General features: G+C 39.9%; 1 protein-coding gene across 5 annotated transcripts in view; it reads right to left on the bottom strand.

Annotated features, from left to right (window-relative positions):
* The window catches only part of LOC109406960 (homeotic protein antennapedia), a 247339-nt gene that overhangs the window by 29613 nt on the left and 201408 nt on the right, over nt 1–16318 (bottom strand). For 3 of the 5 annotated variants that reach the window (XM_029864517.2, XM_019679967.3, XM_019679968.3), the window contains 2 exons: nt 3883–5141; nt 3581–3800 (listed from right to left, as the gene is read on the bottom strand). In XM_029864517.2, coding sequence (XP_029720377.1) covers nt 3581–3800; nt 3883–4392 — 730 coding nt within the window. In that variant the 5' untranslated portion in view covers nt 4393–5141. The remainder of the gene's footprint in view (nt 1–3580; nt 3801–3882; nt 5142–16318) is intronic. The other 2 variants (XM_029864518.2, XM_062842870.1) reach the window with 2 other exon arrangements.

Here is a 16318-nt window from a genome sequence, read left to right as displayed (position 1 = left end):
GGCGTACTAGAATTTCCACGGGAATGTCCTCTAGGAATTCCTGGAAACCCAAAAAATCCTAAACATGTGTAGGAAATCCCTGTTGCAGTCCTGGAGAAATCTTAGTAGTAGCTCCTAAAATGATCTCAAGAGGATTCCCAGTAGGAATATCAAATTTCTGAAGAAATTCATGAATAAATTACAGCAGCATTTGCTGAAACAAAAATTAAAACTTGCATTTGCGGAGATTTCATCATCAGAATCATATTGAAATTGGACGAAAACAACATTTTCATCATTTTCTACAAGTTACAAGCCAATTTTATGAGAAAATTCAAGAATTTACGTTCGTTGATCAGGTAGATTTGAGGTAAGGGAATCGCCACTGATGGTAACAGAAGATTCTTGGACGAATCCTTGCAGAAATTTCTGGAGGAATCCAAAGAGAATTCCTGAAAGAATCTTTCAAAAAATCTCTGAAGGAACCGATGAACAAATTTCTGGAGGAATCCATGGAGAAATCCGATGTAATAAGAAAAAAATCTGGAAGAATCTCAATGAGCATTCCATGTGGATTTCTTAATATACTTTTGTACCTGATGATATTGTTGGAAATATTGTGGAAATTTTCGGAAAAAAATCATGGGGGAATTCATGAAGGATGCCTTTGGAAAAATCCCTGGACGAGTCAAAGGAGGAATTTATGGAGGAACTTTAAGTGCACAGATAAAAATAATGACATTTACACGTCATGTAAACTTTATTTTAGTCATGTAAACTTAGTGTAATGATGGTTTATATGATATATCATGTAAATTTGTGTTATATGTCATGTAAACTCTCAGAGTCATGCTGATTTACATAACATATAATGGAAGTTTACATGATATTCCATGACTTTTACATGATATGTCATGTAAACTTCTGTGATATCCCACGCTCCAATCATGTGCATTAAATGTCACAGAACTTTACACTCTTTTTTGATATGTATGGACACCCTGGCAAGGGCCCATATAGCCGAGGCGGTAAACGCACGGGTATTCAGCATGACCATGCTGAGGGTGACGGGTTCGATTCCCAGTCGGTCCAGGATCTTTTCGTAAAGGAAATTTCCTTGACTTCCTTGGGCATAGAGTATCTTCGTGCCTGCCACACGATATACGCATGTAAAATGGTCATTGGCAGAGGAAGCTCTCAGTTAATAACTGTGGAAGTGCTCATAGAACACTAAGCTGAGAAGCAGGCTTTGTCCCAGTGAGGACGTTACGCCAAGAAGAGGAGAGGAGAGGAGGACACCCTGGAGGAGTCCCAGCAGAAATTTCTGTGGGAATTCTTGAAGGTATTTCTTCTTCAATCCCAGCAGGAATTTCAAGAGAATACCATTAGACATTCCTGGGGAAATTCCAAGAGAAATCATTGGAGAAATTCTTTTAGAATTCCTCTACAAATGCCTGTTGTGATTCCTCTAAAAACTCTTATTGGTGTTGCGTTAGAGGTTTCTCCCAGTAGACCTATGCATATCCTTCCTGTGATTCTATCGAGGATTCCTTCAAAGATTCCTCCAAAGATTGCTATAGATTTTTTTTTCCGATTCCTCCAAAGATTTCTCATAGAGTATCAGCAGATATTCCAACAAGGATTTCTCCAAGAATTCTTGCTAGCATTTCTCGAGCATTTTGAGCTAGAACTTCTGGGATTCCCAGCAAAACTTTCTTGGGGATTCTACCCAAAATTTCTGAATAAATTCCAGCAGCATTCCTGGATCCCAGCGGAATTGCATATGGTTGTTCAACAGGAACTACTGGGAAAATTCTAAGAAAATTTCAGAAGTAATCCTTGTAGAAATCCATGAAGAAATCACAGAAGGATTTTTTGAAGGAATTTCAGCGGTAATCAGTAGTAATCACCTACCTGCGCTATTTTTTTTTATTCTTACTCATTCTTCTAAACAAACACGAGAAAGATAAAGATGGGAGAGGGTATATTTGCCCCCTCTTTCATCCTTCTCTTGTGTTTATTAAGGATAATGAGTGAAAAAAAATAAAAAGCTGCCTACGCCTGTGGCATGAAACAAATATTTCTACAGGAATCCTATGTTCCACCCAGAAATATTTTCAAAATTCTTGGAATTCTCGGAAAAACAAGGATGTTGTCAGAAGGTCGCCATGAGCCTCTCAAGAACTCATAAATCATTTTACAACTGAAACTCTTGAAGGTACGCATAAAATTCTGACTAGAGGTCCTCTTAAAATTGTTCCAATAGTTCTGAGGTTTCTTTGGAATAGGTCGTAAGTTTTCAAAGTAAAATCAAACCATGGGATTCCAAAACTCTTCTCAATTCCATTAAGAATCGCCGTGGAAAGAGTATGGAATTAGCTTAAGTTAAAATACACATAAATAAAAACCAAAAAAAAAACTCCGTGAAAAATTCTTCGAAAGTTACTGGTCGAAAAAAGAGCAAGAATTCCGTAGAGAATTCTTCAAAATATATATTCAAAAATTTTTCGATGGGATCAAACATGAATATTCAGCAGATACTTTTTGACTCTCCGTGCTACAGAGTATTGGAGTTTCTCCAGAAGTTTGACAAAGATTTTCTCCTGAATTTCTGGTAAAGTATCGCGTGCAATTTCTCAAGACTGTAACGTTAAAATAAAAAAAAAATGACAATAAGTTTTGGAGCAAGTTTAGCAGCTTGACTGTAATTTGATTCTGTTAATACGTAAGTAGTGTTAATGCATAATCAATAATTTAATCTTAGTTAATAACTTCCCAGACAACCAGTAATCGTATAGGATGTTACATAAGATGATAAAGTGGAGGCCATATGCGTGCATGCCTCGATTTAGGCGCATGTAAAATGTACGCATATTGCCTCCACTTTAACATCTTATTCAACATCTTATACGATCGCTGGTTGACTGGGTTATGGCTGAGAATATTCGAACATCGTTAAGCTTAATCACAATACATAGTCCATCTTTAACAGAGCTAAACTGTGCTCCAGTGAGTAGAATTTGCAGAAACTTTTTTTGGATCATTATTCATAATTTTCCGACACAAATGCGTGTCAGATAAAGTGTTCATGAAATAATAATTTTCTTTTTAATTAATCATTTATACTCAGGTGTCAATCCACAAAATAGATTGTGCATATTATCCTGTTTTTCAAAGGCATATTTTGAGCAAAAGCTCTGAGTTTCCTATTAAAGAAACGAAACTAATAATAACTTTGAAACGTTTTAGTTTAGAAGCTCTCTATTCTTCTACACCAGAGCAACCGCAGTTTCCCTAGGCATCCGGTAACTTGACCGCAAACGCGGAGAGCGAAAGAAAGTAGAAAAGGCCGTGGAAATGAAAAACAATTATTAATTAAGATCAAATTTTCCTTTTTTCGTCGGTGCGTCGTTTCCGTTCGCTTCGTCCGAATAGAGTGTGCTGTGTATACGTCAGTGTGTAACCTAAAGTAATTTTTGCTCTCCTCTCTAATTCAAAGTATTGTTGTGGAATTCTAATGACTAATAACGCCGTGCCAAGTGATGTGGCATAATAAATTGATAGCCGTTAATCTTGTATGGCGCTTAAAAGCAAAACTCACCGAACTGACTCCTCATCCATGGGTAGAGTGGCGACTGAAGGCCCGAGTTGGAATTTTGACTGTTTGGCGGTGGTTGCTGTCCTTGGTGAAGCTGTGGAGGTTGTTGGTGCATCATATTTGGTGGTTGCTGTGGTACAACGCCGGGAGGACCACCACCCGTATTAGTGTACATGCCCATGTGCTGTGGATTCTGGTGCACCTGATCGGGGGGAAAACAATCCTAATATCAACGGTATTATCTAGCTGCTTTTTGGAGTTCTGTACACGTTCCGGTTGAGTCCTGAATTCGCGTTCTAACTTACCTGACCCTGTGCGTGTCCCATGTGATGCTGAGGTATTGTCATTTGTGCGGTGTTCATATGATGGCCCATCTGCTCTAACGGAGGGGATCCATTTTCAGCACCGTAGGTTCCTAGACCGTTTGGGCCATTACCTACCGCGGCCTGCAATTTACAGCTAGCGTAAACAATCGGTTGCTGCTGTTGAGGTTGTACTTGCGTTTGCTGTAAGGGATTGCCATTCGTTTGCTGAGGTATCACTCCACCCACCTGACTCGAAGGGCTATCGGCTCGCGCGTATCCGGCAGGATCCATATTTTGCTGATAGTACCCCATCCGGTCGTAGGGCGGAAAGCGTGGATACGGAGGCATGTTTCCCTGGCTGGCGTGGCTCTGACTGTGGTGGTACATCTGTTGACTCGTATCCAAACCATCCACTCCAGTCCCAGGGTAATGGCCGTGCATGTCTGAATTCATATAGGAATTTGTAAAGTATGACGTCATACTTTCACAATTATTTGTACTCATTGTCATTTTGAAAGGTTTGGTTTGGGCGCTTAAGCTTAGCTATCGGTTTGCAGAATTGTTGCTTGAAAAGCTGACAAGGATGCTCCAAAATCAACACTCAGCTCCAGATCTATCGAGGAGATTAGTGATCAATCATCTGTCTCGTATGCGATCGATGAATATCGTGTCAAATCCATGAATTTTAATACAACTTGGATAATACGTGGTCGTATGACGGTGGTTGCTTCACTGGTACCGTTTCAAATTTCACACTTTCACTTAATACTTTTACTATTTCCTTACCTAGGTAGTAGACTTAATTTGTAAAACTATCACAAAAGCTTTTCTTATTGTGTATTGACTTTTCTCTTGACGATTTATGCCTGGCATGCGTGAATTTTTCGTGAGGATGATATTTTATACAACGTGGTGATGAATACTAGGATGCTTCGAGCAACTTTTGCTTTCACTGTAATTTTTATGGCAAAACACAACAAATCGTATGCACTGACTCAAACGAAGCGCAATTGAAAACTTGCTCACATACGACGCACACAAATACACGTGCACACTTATACACACTTAGGTATCCTCTAGCCAGCAGATGGAGTTGTATCGGGGATGGATGATGATCGGTGGTGTTTGCTGTGATTAATCCAAAAGACAAAATGCCGTTGAAACCAAACTAAGAAAAAGCTGCTCTCAAGTTGGATCACGATTCATCGATGCTGGGCCAGTATGATATCAGTACGGTTCTGGTCGGTTGAAGGGTTATCCTGCGGGAAGAGAAAACGGATTTCGTGTTAGACGTCTGATCATTTTGATGTGAAGTAGTAAACTGTGGAATATGTGTTAAAATATTTTTTGGGGAGACATTTTTCGTCGATGAACGAAAATTTTATGCATGTGTGATTATGAAAAAGAAGGCGAATTTTTATGCTCTGACGTGCGAAAGACTGCTTCTTCTCCTGCGCATTGTTGAGTGTTTGATTCTTTTTAGAAAATTAATACGGTATGCTCATCAAACAACTCGGAAACGTTGGTTAGGGATGTAAAACGAAATGCTGTAAAGTGTTTCAAACCATTTTATTTTATTTCAAACCGATTTTGGATGTAAACTGGGACTAAGGCTATGTTCATTCATATTTAGTACCAAAGAATCACTTGAATAACTCAACCCTAGCCTAGAAGGATGTTGTGGTCAATATGACCCAGAGAGTGCACTAAGTGCACTACGTCAACGAGGTGCGCCTAGCTTAACATCTTAGGGGGGTTAAATTGAGGAAAAACTTTAAATCGAACTGGGTGTCAAGTGCCATACAATTTAGGGTCAAGTTTGAGGTTATATGGCTGCCCAAACCATTCATGATGGAGAGAACAAAACTGTCGAAAATACCCAAAGCCACCCTACTACTATTCGAAATAAGAAAACGAAAACTTAAAATCCATCAGCTTTATATTTTTAGATAGTGGATACATTTTTGTAGCTAATAATTCGAAATTCAAAGAGCTCAAAATAGACAGATGTTGTTTTTTCATAAATTTTTGCATCATACAAATTAAGTTGTTTTTCTTAGGCTGAAAGTCTCTTTAATAAAGACAAATCAATTGTTTTTCTTATTTTAAAATCCTAAATGTCATTTGAAATAAATCTTACTTTTATCCAAGTATATGATTCTCCGATTCAGTTTCATTTCTTTCAAAACCACGACACATTTACAAAACTTTTGCATGTTTTCTGCCAAAGTGAATTATAAACACTCGAAAGGCACAAAGAGATGAGTGCACGAGATCTAAGGGGAAACACCGTCGTCACGTCATCCTATACCAGTAGTCCCAGCCAGCGGCGTGGTGATGCTTCTCGGTGTAGCAGCGCAGACGTTCCGGTGTGTCAAAGTTTTTCAGAAAATACCATCAGCGGAAAGTCTGCCGGTTTATTTTGAAAATGAATAATTTGATTTCATGCTATTTTCAAAATTAGTTACCAACGTGAGACTGTGAGAGTGCCAGAGATGCGGTCGTCATGATCTGCGCAAAGCGTGTAATCATAATTAGTCGATGCTCTCAAGTGCGCGAAAATCGTTCTTGGCGCTTTTCCGAAAGCGAGATCATCAGCCAGGCAGCGGACGTCGTCGGCGGAAAATTTCTTTGCGCGTCTACCGATGGAAAATCCATCGGTGAGAAGCAGCAAGATTATTACCGCCATGATAAATTGGCAAGCAGATCTTTCGGCTTGTAAACACAACAGCAGAATGGCATCTTCGGTATAGGGAACTTTTTGTCCAACAATTGCCATTTTACTATTTTCTTAGTCCGCCAACGTGTCTTGCTTACTTTTGTTTTGCTATTTTTTTTTGCACAGGGAATCAACGAAACGTATCTCTGTCTTTTTGAAGCGGTGAAAAACAACTTCTGTTGCCAAACGTAATTAATTTTTATGTCTCGGTGTTAATCCTCGGAGAGTAGCTGGCTGGGTAGTATGAGAACAAAAAGTCTCAAAAAGATGCAAAGAGGAAGTAGGAGGAGGTAATCCAGAGAGGACACGTCACCTACCCATGAAGACCGAATCCATTGCGCAAAAATTCTGTGTTGGTTGATACCTACGAACGACGTCGGCGACGATGACTGTAGAACAAGAAATAAACGAAGTTGTTTCAAATAAGCTATTAATTATTCTGCGTTTCGCTGACTTGCTCTTGGCGAATGGGTTTATGAATTATGAAATACTTGTTCCCCGGTTTTGCACAAAGTGGTTGACCATCATCGAAATTCTCTCGTCTCCGATGGTATTTTCTTGGCATCGAACGCTCACCCAGACGGCATGGCTGAGGAATTGGTGATTTTTTTTAACAACTGTTGACCTTTGCCAGTTGAGTTGGATGGAGAGAAAGCATATGGGGTTTTGTAGTGTTCGCTGGTTAGCTGAGGTCACGCATGCTTGACTGACAAACGCGCGGTGAGCTATAAATCAACATTAATCGTTTCTGATTATGTTCAAAACAATAGAATCGAGCCATCCTTCTTGTCGCACTGAACTGTCTGCGGGGATCGACCCGTATGACAATGGTATCAAAACTAAAAATCTCTCTCTTTCCCTCATCATATTTCTTGTATTTGTCTTCAGGGATTAGCTGTCACTGGCATTCCAGTCGCCATCGAGTGGTTCCAGCAGTCTAGTGGATATGAGAGAATTTGCTGAGAATATTACTTCATCGGTTTGCTCTGGAACCACATTCATCATTTGATTTGATTAAATTTAATTGAATTTAAAGCGAGTTGCTTCCACCCAACAATACTATGCGCAAGCACACAATGAACCGCAAACAAGCTGGTAGGTATGAGACGGTGCTCTCAAAAGGGTAAATGTGCCTTATTTGGTTCCGCCCGCAGTACTTCCATTGTCGGAGAACGTTTACCCTATCGAAGGAATGCTGTCAGGTTGCAGCAACCTGTTCTGTCCAATGCGCACACAAACATTCTCGCAGCCACAGGGGGTGGTAGGTGGAAAGCATGAAAATTGTTTCCTTCAGCCGAGTTTTCGGGACCGTTCACACAATAGAACAACTCGAATGGAGCATTTTCCCGTCGTCATCAGATTCTCCGCAATGCAAGGAACAACACAATAATAGGTTTGGTTTTGACGCTGCTAAATCATCATATATTGTATGGTCCTGGCTGCACACTGGGAACGTTTCAGAAGCAGGCGGTTAAAATTATGGATGTGCTTGGTTCTGTGAAATGCACATTCTCGTCAGAATATTTGGAAAGTCTAGAACAGGACGTAGATGTGGTGTCGGAAATTCTAGCCTTATGTCATACACAGTTTTCACCATTCCCCGAAACTATCTATCCCAATGTGCCAAGCATCACAGCTATATAGTCTCCCTCAAACGAGGAGCATAACGACTACGACAACGATGATCGGCCCTCCAATGATGCTTGGTGGTGTTGCTGATGTTGATGCTGGATTTGTATTAGAAAGTTTCTGAGCAAATTCTATCGTTTCACCAAGGAGATTTGCAATCAAGGAAAGAAGGAATGGTGGAACTAGCGAGCGGCAAATGGACGGATTCACTGGAGCTGAACATTGGGTGACTTGGCTACCATCACCCGTATCCGTATCACCATACACATATTTAGGTACACATATTTATTTACACCTCGGACGCCGGTTATGGTAACAATAGAACGCCAGAGTCCTGTGCAATGAAAATGTTATCTGGATTGAATTCCTGCTAAATGGTGTGAATATTTGCCGTTTGATTTGATTAATTTATAACATTTTTGCTTCGAAACTCCAGCAAGCGTAGGCTTTGCAAAGGCGTTGATGAGATCGAGACGGACAGTTGCTCAGCAAATGATGAAATCATGCAAAACTGTACATAATATTTTCTGTTATAATCTTTTGAAAGATTTTGAGTTTTGGAATGAATTTTGATTATGAATCCTTTTTATTTATTTTATATTCTTCTTTAGCCAGATAAGCTTCTCTAACTTAATTTGGAAAAGATTTTTGCTACTAGGCATCTCAGAGGTGGTGGCAGAGGCAGGTGGTGAATTTTGGCGAGGACATTCATGGACCCCGCTTATGAAAAAAGTTCTGTAGCTTATTCACCATTTTTTATGAATTTAAGAAGAGTTTCTCTATTGATCTTTGCCACAAATTTTTAAAATTTATCTACAAAATCTTTTCAAAAGTTCCTCTCGGGCTTGATTCATGTAGATTTTTTTCTGGAAATTCCGGAAATTCACTAGAGGATTTGGTGTGAATTGTACTATGCTGTCATGACAGTTTACAGTCTGTTAATGGAAAATCGTGAAGAATGAGCATTCGCTGGAAATGTATTTTAATTAAATTGCTGTTGTCCTCCACTACAGGTCCTGCTTCGATACTCTGATGGTCCTGGAAGTGGACAAAAAATTGTGAATTGACAACCTGGAAGGAACGCTCTATGTAGATCTATTTCGTACCTCATGGGTCCCTAGTGTAATAGATGTCAAAGACCGCAAATGAGGAATTGTGTGCTTTGCTGGTATTGCCGCCATGGCACTGTTGTTATTCTGACTATCTAAATTGAAAAGGTGCCATAGGTCATATCATAATGTCTACCGCAGTAACGGGTTGCTTACAAAGTTGAAAAAATGTTACATAATCTTTTAACTGTAACAAAAGAACATCATATGGGCACGTGAACGTATGAAGCATGCATTCAATATTCCATAACAAGATTGTTTGATTTAAAATTCAGTGTAATGCTAGAAATTTTACTTCCGGATGTTCGCAAATACTCACCAGGAGGAACACAAAAATCTAAATTTTAGTACTGATTTGTAGTGATTATCGCAGCTCAATACCTGTTTAAATCGATTTCAGAGAAGAGAACGAAAACTGATGTTAGGAGCAAATGTCTTTCTAATGTTTTTAGAAACTTGTGCAATCTTTTTTGCATACATTCTATTGTATTTGTATTACTTGCATTTTCCAAATTCATTCAAACTATTTATAAGAGTTCCAGGGACATTTGTCACTCAATTCTGCTTCCTGGTAGATGTTCAGCTTGCCAGTTCACATTGTCAGAGAGTGCCATTACGCTCACACGGGCATCATGTGAATCCGAGGCATACCTCGGATGTCGTGGAAGTGGTAGGTTCATCACTGTCGTTGTTGGAAATAAAGAAAAATACCAGGGAGATCTTACAATGGAAACATGAAGTATTGGACTTGCAATGACCTTTGCAGAACCACAGGTGAGCATCGAGCAAGTTCTCCAACCAAGAGTTGTTCAACTCTGTTGTTATGTCGTTCTTCAAAAAGGAAACACGCCACAGGTCGTTCTACTTCGTTAGCCGTCGCTATCCTGAAGGTCACCATACTGGAGAATACTGTCCTCTCCGGGATGAAGCCGGAAGCTTTTCCCCAGTAGTCAGTTAGTTGGCGGAACGTTGCCCTTCTTGATTAAGTCAAAGGCGTCTATCTCGATGGCACACGGCGTGTTGTACATATGACCATGTAGGCTTTGGTAGGGCCACGAATTCGAACTTGTCTTCACGTAGAACAGTCCACCGTAGTCGACACCGCACACGGAAAACAGACGCGTCGGCGAAACTGCCGATACCGACAGATTAGCTGTGCTCTGCTGGACTAGAGTGGGTTTGGATCGGAAACAAGTGTGGCATTGATGGAAGACGGACTGTGCCAGGGTTCTGCCACCAAGCATCCAGAATTTCTGACGGAGAGTGGCTAGCAGAAGTTGTGGTACCTGAATGCAGTAGGCTTACGCGTATACACTAATAGCCAGCAGAGCAGACAGGCGATGATTCGCGAACAGAACAACAAGGTGGTTGTTGACGAACGATAGTGTGGCGTTACGCAGGCGAGATCCAACGAGGAAGAACGATAACAGAATGCTACTACTCGGCGTTTGTTGTAGCGGGAATAATGAAAAAACAAATCTCCACAGAATGTTTTTTGCGCGGTGGTCATAATCAAAACTGAGATTTTGCGGCCTTCCTTGGATGTCACAGAAGAGCTAGCTTGGCCGATGATGGTCTTAGGTCAGCAGAACGGCGGGTCGAAGATCTGTTCGTATACGACATCACTTTGCGCTGTGGAGCGGACCTGGTGTGGTGGTTAGAACACAAGACTATCACTCCGAGGACCTGGGATCGAATCCCACTCCCGACATACTCACAAAATGTGGGTCTTCCTTCGGAAGGGAAGTAAAGCGTGGGTCCCGAGATGAACTAGCCTAGGGTTAAAAATCTCGTTAATACAGACAAAAAAGAAAAATCACTTTGCGCTTGTTCAGGATGACTGCGGGGAGAAGTAGTTTTACCTTGAATCAGAGATTTTAGGCCTTTGGACCCCACAAAAGACCGAGCGTGAAGATTGCCTTCTCATCCTGCACGTAGTGAAGCGGTTGGATAGTCAGATATTCAGGTGGAACCTCCTGCAGTACTTCCTGAGCATTCGACGCCCATTTCTTCAGTGTGAACCCAGCGGATCTAAGCATAGTGGTGACTTGCTGTCGGACAGAAGTACCACGTCCGGTTCGCCAGACATAAAATCGTCGACGTAGAAATCTTCCTCGACGGCAGCGGGTACAGTTCCGCTTGATCTTTGGCAATCTGCTGGAGTGTTCTCGTTACAAGATACGGTGCGCTTGCGGTTCCGTAAGTGACAGTTTGCAGCTCGTACGTCTCGTTGGGATCAGATGGACTGGTACGATGGCTATTGATACGGAGGAATGGTAGATCCTCGGGATTATGCAATACTCACCGTTACATCTTCTCCATATCTGCTATGACAGCGATGATTCGCGTTTGGAATCTCAAGTAAGTAGATAGAGTAGAGGTCTTGATAGACAACCGGTTCAAGCAGGAGCATGCCTTTCAAGGAATAGCCGGACGAGGTCTTGAATGCCGCGTTCTAGACTACCGTGACCTTCAAGGTCGTGCATCGAGGAGAGCTCGAGTCTTGTGTGTGTTGCCGTGATCATTCACGATCTTGAGAACAACTGTTTCTATGAGTGGTATTGTTGACTTGACAGGAACCCAAATCTTCCTCAGATTGTGAAGTGGATGGACGCGATTATTCAACCAATGGACCGGCTGGAGCAGCGGGCTTTGATAACACGGTTGACTTTACTGAACTTGTTTGAATGGCTGGAGTAGCGGATACTTGCAATAATGGAGTAGAATCGTGCAGAAGCTAGGGGCGCTTCTCACGATTTAATTTCAAAAATATTTACTGTAACTAGCTAACATCTAAAAAAATCTTGAGAAGCATCATTAGGCATGATTCTACACTACAAATGATCATCAGCTTACCGAGTTCAAAAAATGCTATAATGTAGTTTTTTTTTGTGACTGGCAGGTCAAGTCCAAATTGGCCAAATCTTTGCTGTCTCGATCTTCCTCTAAGTGCTCCTTTGCAGTTTGTGAAAAAATCTCAAAATAGTGATTATTATATCAGGCTTGTAAACATTCGACACTTTTCATTACCTTCATTTCGCTGCCGTGGTCGGGTGTCAGCTTGCTCTGTTACATTCGTGCGCTACCGTTACCTCTTACACACAAACCGAGCGGTAGAGCGAAAATCTATAAACATAAATAAGGATCAAATCAATGTCATCTGACACGATGACATTTGTCCAATTCTAGCTATTCGCATAGATTTCAGCCAATTCCGATTATGAAGGTTAATATTAGTTTATTCTTGCTTGCTAAATTGAATTCAAAACACATATGGCCAAAAAAGGTCCTATTATGGAAGACGACAGGACAAACAAAAGCCGAACCGTCTCCCGAAGCCGCTGTCGTGGTCAGGTGCATTCGTTTGACATTTTTGTTACGTGCGAATGTCGGAATCAAAGGCTGTCGAATATCAATGAAAATGTGTCAATGACTGTGATCTCTGACAAGACTGATTATATGTATATCTATTGTGTTAATCACGACATTTCAGCTTCTTTAAACGAATTAAAAAAATTAGCTATCGATAGATATCATGCTGAACATATCACGATTGTATCATGATTACGACACATCCAAGTGATAATAGACATCTAAGCTATTTTTAATTGCTTTTTAATAAAGTCCACAGCCGTCCACGGGAATCGCCGAGTAATTTACGATTTGCACCAAGAGAGGAGTCCCCATTAGCGGAACACTCCTTGGCTTGTGTCGTGGTCCGTGGATCGAGACTTGCAAAGAAGCTGGGTAGCGATTGAAAAATGAGTATTCATGTGCATCATCCACGCCTGAGCGTCGAATGGAGTCAAGCAGCAGCAGCAACAACAACAACCAGCGTCGAACGATGGCACCGGTTGTTGTCTGAACCAGTAAAACTTGTTTTGCAAGCGGTAGTACTTACACAGCGCAACATTTTTTTGTCTCAAGAGCAAACTTATGTGTCTCCGAAGGTTTTTGGGCCGCTGAATCCGAATCCGGGCTCAGATTTGTTCTAACACGTCACAATTTTGAGCTATACCTCAATTTATAGGGCAAAATATGCGATTTTGGGCTTTTTTGACTGCAAGCCATTAAGCTTGGAAATATTTTTTTTAAGCAATCATAAGGTTAATTGGTCAATTAACATCTAAATTAACGACTTATGCAAAATATTTCGTTTTACCTAATCAAATTTGATAGATTTAAGCATTTTATGTTAGTATGAAAACTTGCATGCAACTTTTGGAGGGTGACTTGTATGGGAAATATCGTACCTAACATAAATCGCTTAAAACTATCAAATTCAATTTGGTAAAACGAAATATTTTGCATGAGTCGTTAGTTTAGATGTTAATTGACCAGTTAACCTTTTGATTGCTTAAAAAAAATATTTCCAAGCTTAATGGCTTGCAGTCAAAAAAGCCCAAAATCGCATATTTTGCCCTATAAATTGAGGTATAGCTCAAAATTGTGACGTGTTAGAGCAAATCTGAGCCCGGATTTGGATTCAGCAGCCCAAAATCCTTCGGAGACACATAAGTTTGCTCTTGAGACAGACAAAAAGTTATTTTTTGTTACGCTGTGTTATGACAACGCATGCAGCAATGGTAACTCTTTTATGCCAAACAATACTCATAGTTGGATCCATTTTAGTATATTCACGAGTTTGTGAATTCGAATTCGACGAATACTCAAGCACTTTACGCAAATTTAGAAAATCCCACACAACCCCAGAAAAAATCCCACACAACCAAGAGAAGATTTTTTCTCAGTAGTGAACTTATATGAACTGTAAAGTGCTTTTTGTGAAGGAAATGATTCAATTTCATAAATATTGATGCCATGTCCGATTTCCAAATACGCATATTAAATCAATATCAGGTTTCTAAAATTTTGTTTTATTCAATTTAAAAGCTTAGCATTTTTATACTGCTACATCTTATCGATCATAAAACGATACAACAGGACAAAAGGAAACTCCTAAATGTAGACTATCAAAAGATCTGAAGCTCCAGCAACAACTAACGCTTGCTTGGTTGCAAATAAGGCATAAAGAGTAATGCGGAAAAAACGCGAAGGAAGTAAAGAGGAACATACAATATGGCTTCGGCTTAAAAGCTTTGAAAGAAACGCAAAAAGCTAACCGAGGAAGAATCAGTAAGACAACTTTGAAACTCTTATTAGAAGGCATCAATTTTCCATATGCATAAATTATGATAAGCAAAAAAAAAACACAACCTACAATGATGTTAGGTACCTACTCTAAATATTTTTCTACAAATTTTCTCATAGAAGCAAGCATGGGGCATCTCAATATTGTGTAACAATCACAACGCTTTCGACGTAGTGCCACGCTATAGCTATATCCAGCAATTTCGAATTTGAAAAAAAATTTAATGAATGTAGGTAAAACATACATATAACCAAGGATGGAATCATTCATTTGCAATCATTTACATTCACTTGCTATTAACTCGCTTCAGAAACATCGCAGCAAAAATCAATGTATGGAACACTTTTTCATTTTGGTTTTCCCTGAATCTTTGTAGAAGAATATATTAGCGTAGAATCAATAATTAAGTCAACAGAAGGCAGCAAACGCAACTCTCCACGGCGTGAATGCCTTCACAGCTCGCTCACGACTTTGGTATGCGTGTGCGACCCCAATATTATTCGGCAAACTTTCAGATAAAACTACAAGGTAAAATTCATCCATACATTGTTTTTCGATAGCATGCTTCTGAACTGAGATAATTCGCCCCCAAAACGACGATTCGACCGCTTGGGAGTGTTGTCGTCGTCGTGATGATGCTTCCCGAAAGCAATGTCAAACTCGTTCGGGGTTTCAAAACATTGGAAAGAAATTCATTATTTTTACAGTCAGGTTGAGATTTATGAGTAAATGAGTGTGATCAGAAGGTATAACTGTTTATTCTGAGCATAACAGTATTTTTTACGGCAGTGAAAACTAATTAGAAGTACGATATTTCTGGGTCTGAAAATCGTTCAGGCGAAGTGGACAGCAAATCTAACCTAGAATCAAGGTTGCAACCATTCATTTGCAAAAATTTACATTCATTTGCTATTATCTCAGTTCAGAAGCATGCTATCGAAAAACAATGTATGGATGAATTCAACCTTGTAGTTTTATCTGAAAGTTCGCCAAATAGCATTAGGGTCGTACACGCATAACAAAGTCGTGAGAGAGCTGTGAAGGCAACTCTCCACGCGGTGAATATAAATTTCATTCACGCTGTGGAAAGTTGCCTTCACAGCTCACTCACGACTTTGGAATGCGTGTGCGACCCTAAAGCCATTCGGCGAACTTTCAGATAAAACTACAAGGTTCAATTCATCCATACATTGTTTTTCGATAGCATGCTTCTGAACTAAGATAATAGAAAATGAATGTAAATTTTTGCAAATGAATGGTTGCACTTTCCTAGAATATCCTGCAATTCTAACCTCAACTCCTCACTTGCACAAGCCGGATCTCATTTTTCACGGAAATGGTGGAACAAAATGCAAAACTAATGTACGTGCGACCGAGGGAATCAAAAGTTCTACCATTCCCACTTAAACAAAAATTGTCGGATGTGGGTTGTAAGTAGGAAAAAATAAAATAATTCCCCCAACAGATTATGTTGATAGGTATGTAAGAAAGGTAAACATCATCAGTTCGGTAGTTGCGCTACCGAAACAAAGATGGGTAACAGTATGTTTTGTTTTGCCCTTGAAAGCCAATAGCAAGTGAATGTAACTCTTTGCAAATGAATGGTCCCATCCCTGCATATAACACATAAAGTATAAGAATTGTGTTTTTATTTTGACTTGAAGTGAGAAAAGTTAAGATGAACAGGAAATATCGCAGTTTAAAAATCAGTGACAAAAATTTTAATTCGTTCTAAACATAGTTTTTAGAAACGTACCAATAATAAAATTTTACAAACTGTGCAGAAATAATGATATTTTAGAGTAGAAATACCAACTTTTCATAACT

This window comes from Aedes albopictus, chromosome 1 (assembly GCF_035046485.1).
Source record: "Aedes albopictus strain Foshan chromosome 1, AalbF5, whole genome shotgun sequence".
NCBI lineage: Eukaryota > Metazoa > Arthropoda > Insecta > Diptera > Culicidae > Aedes > Aedes albopictus.
This window is presented reverse-complemented; position numbering and strand designations above follow the sequence as displayed.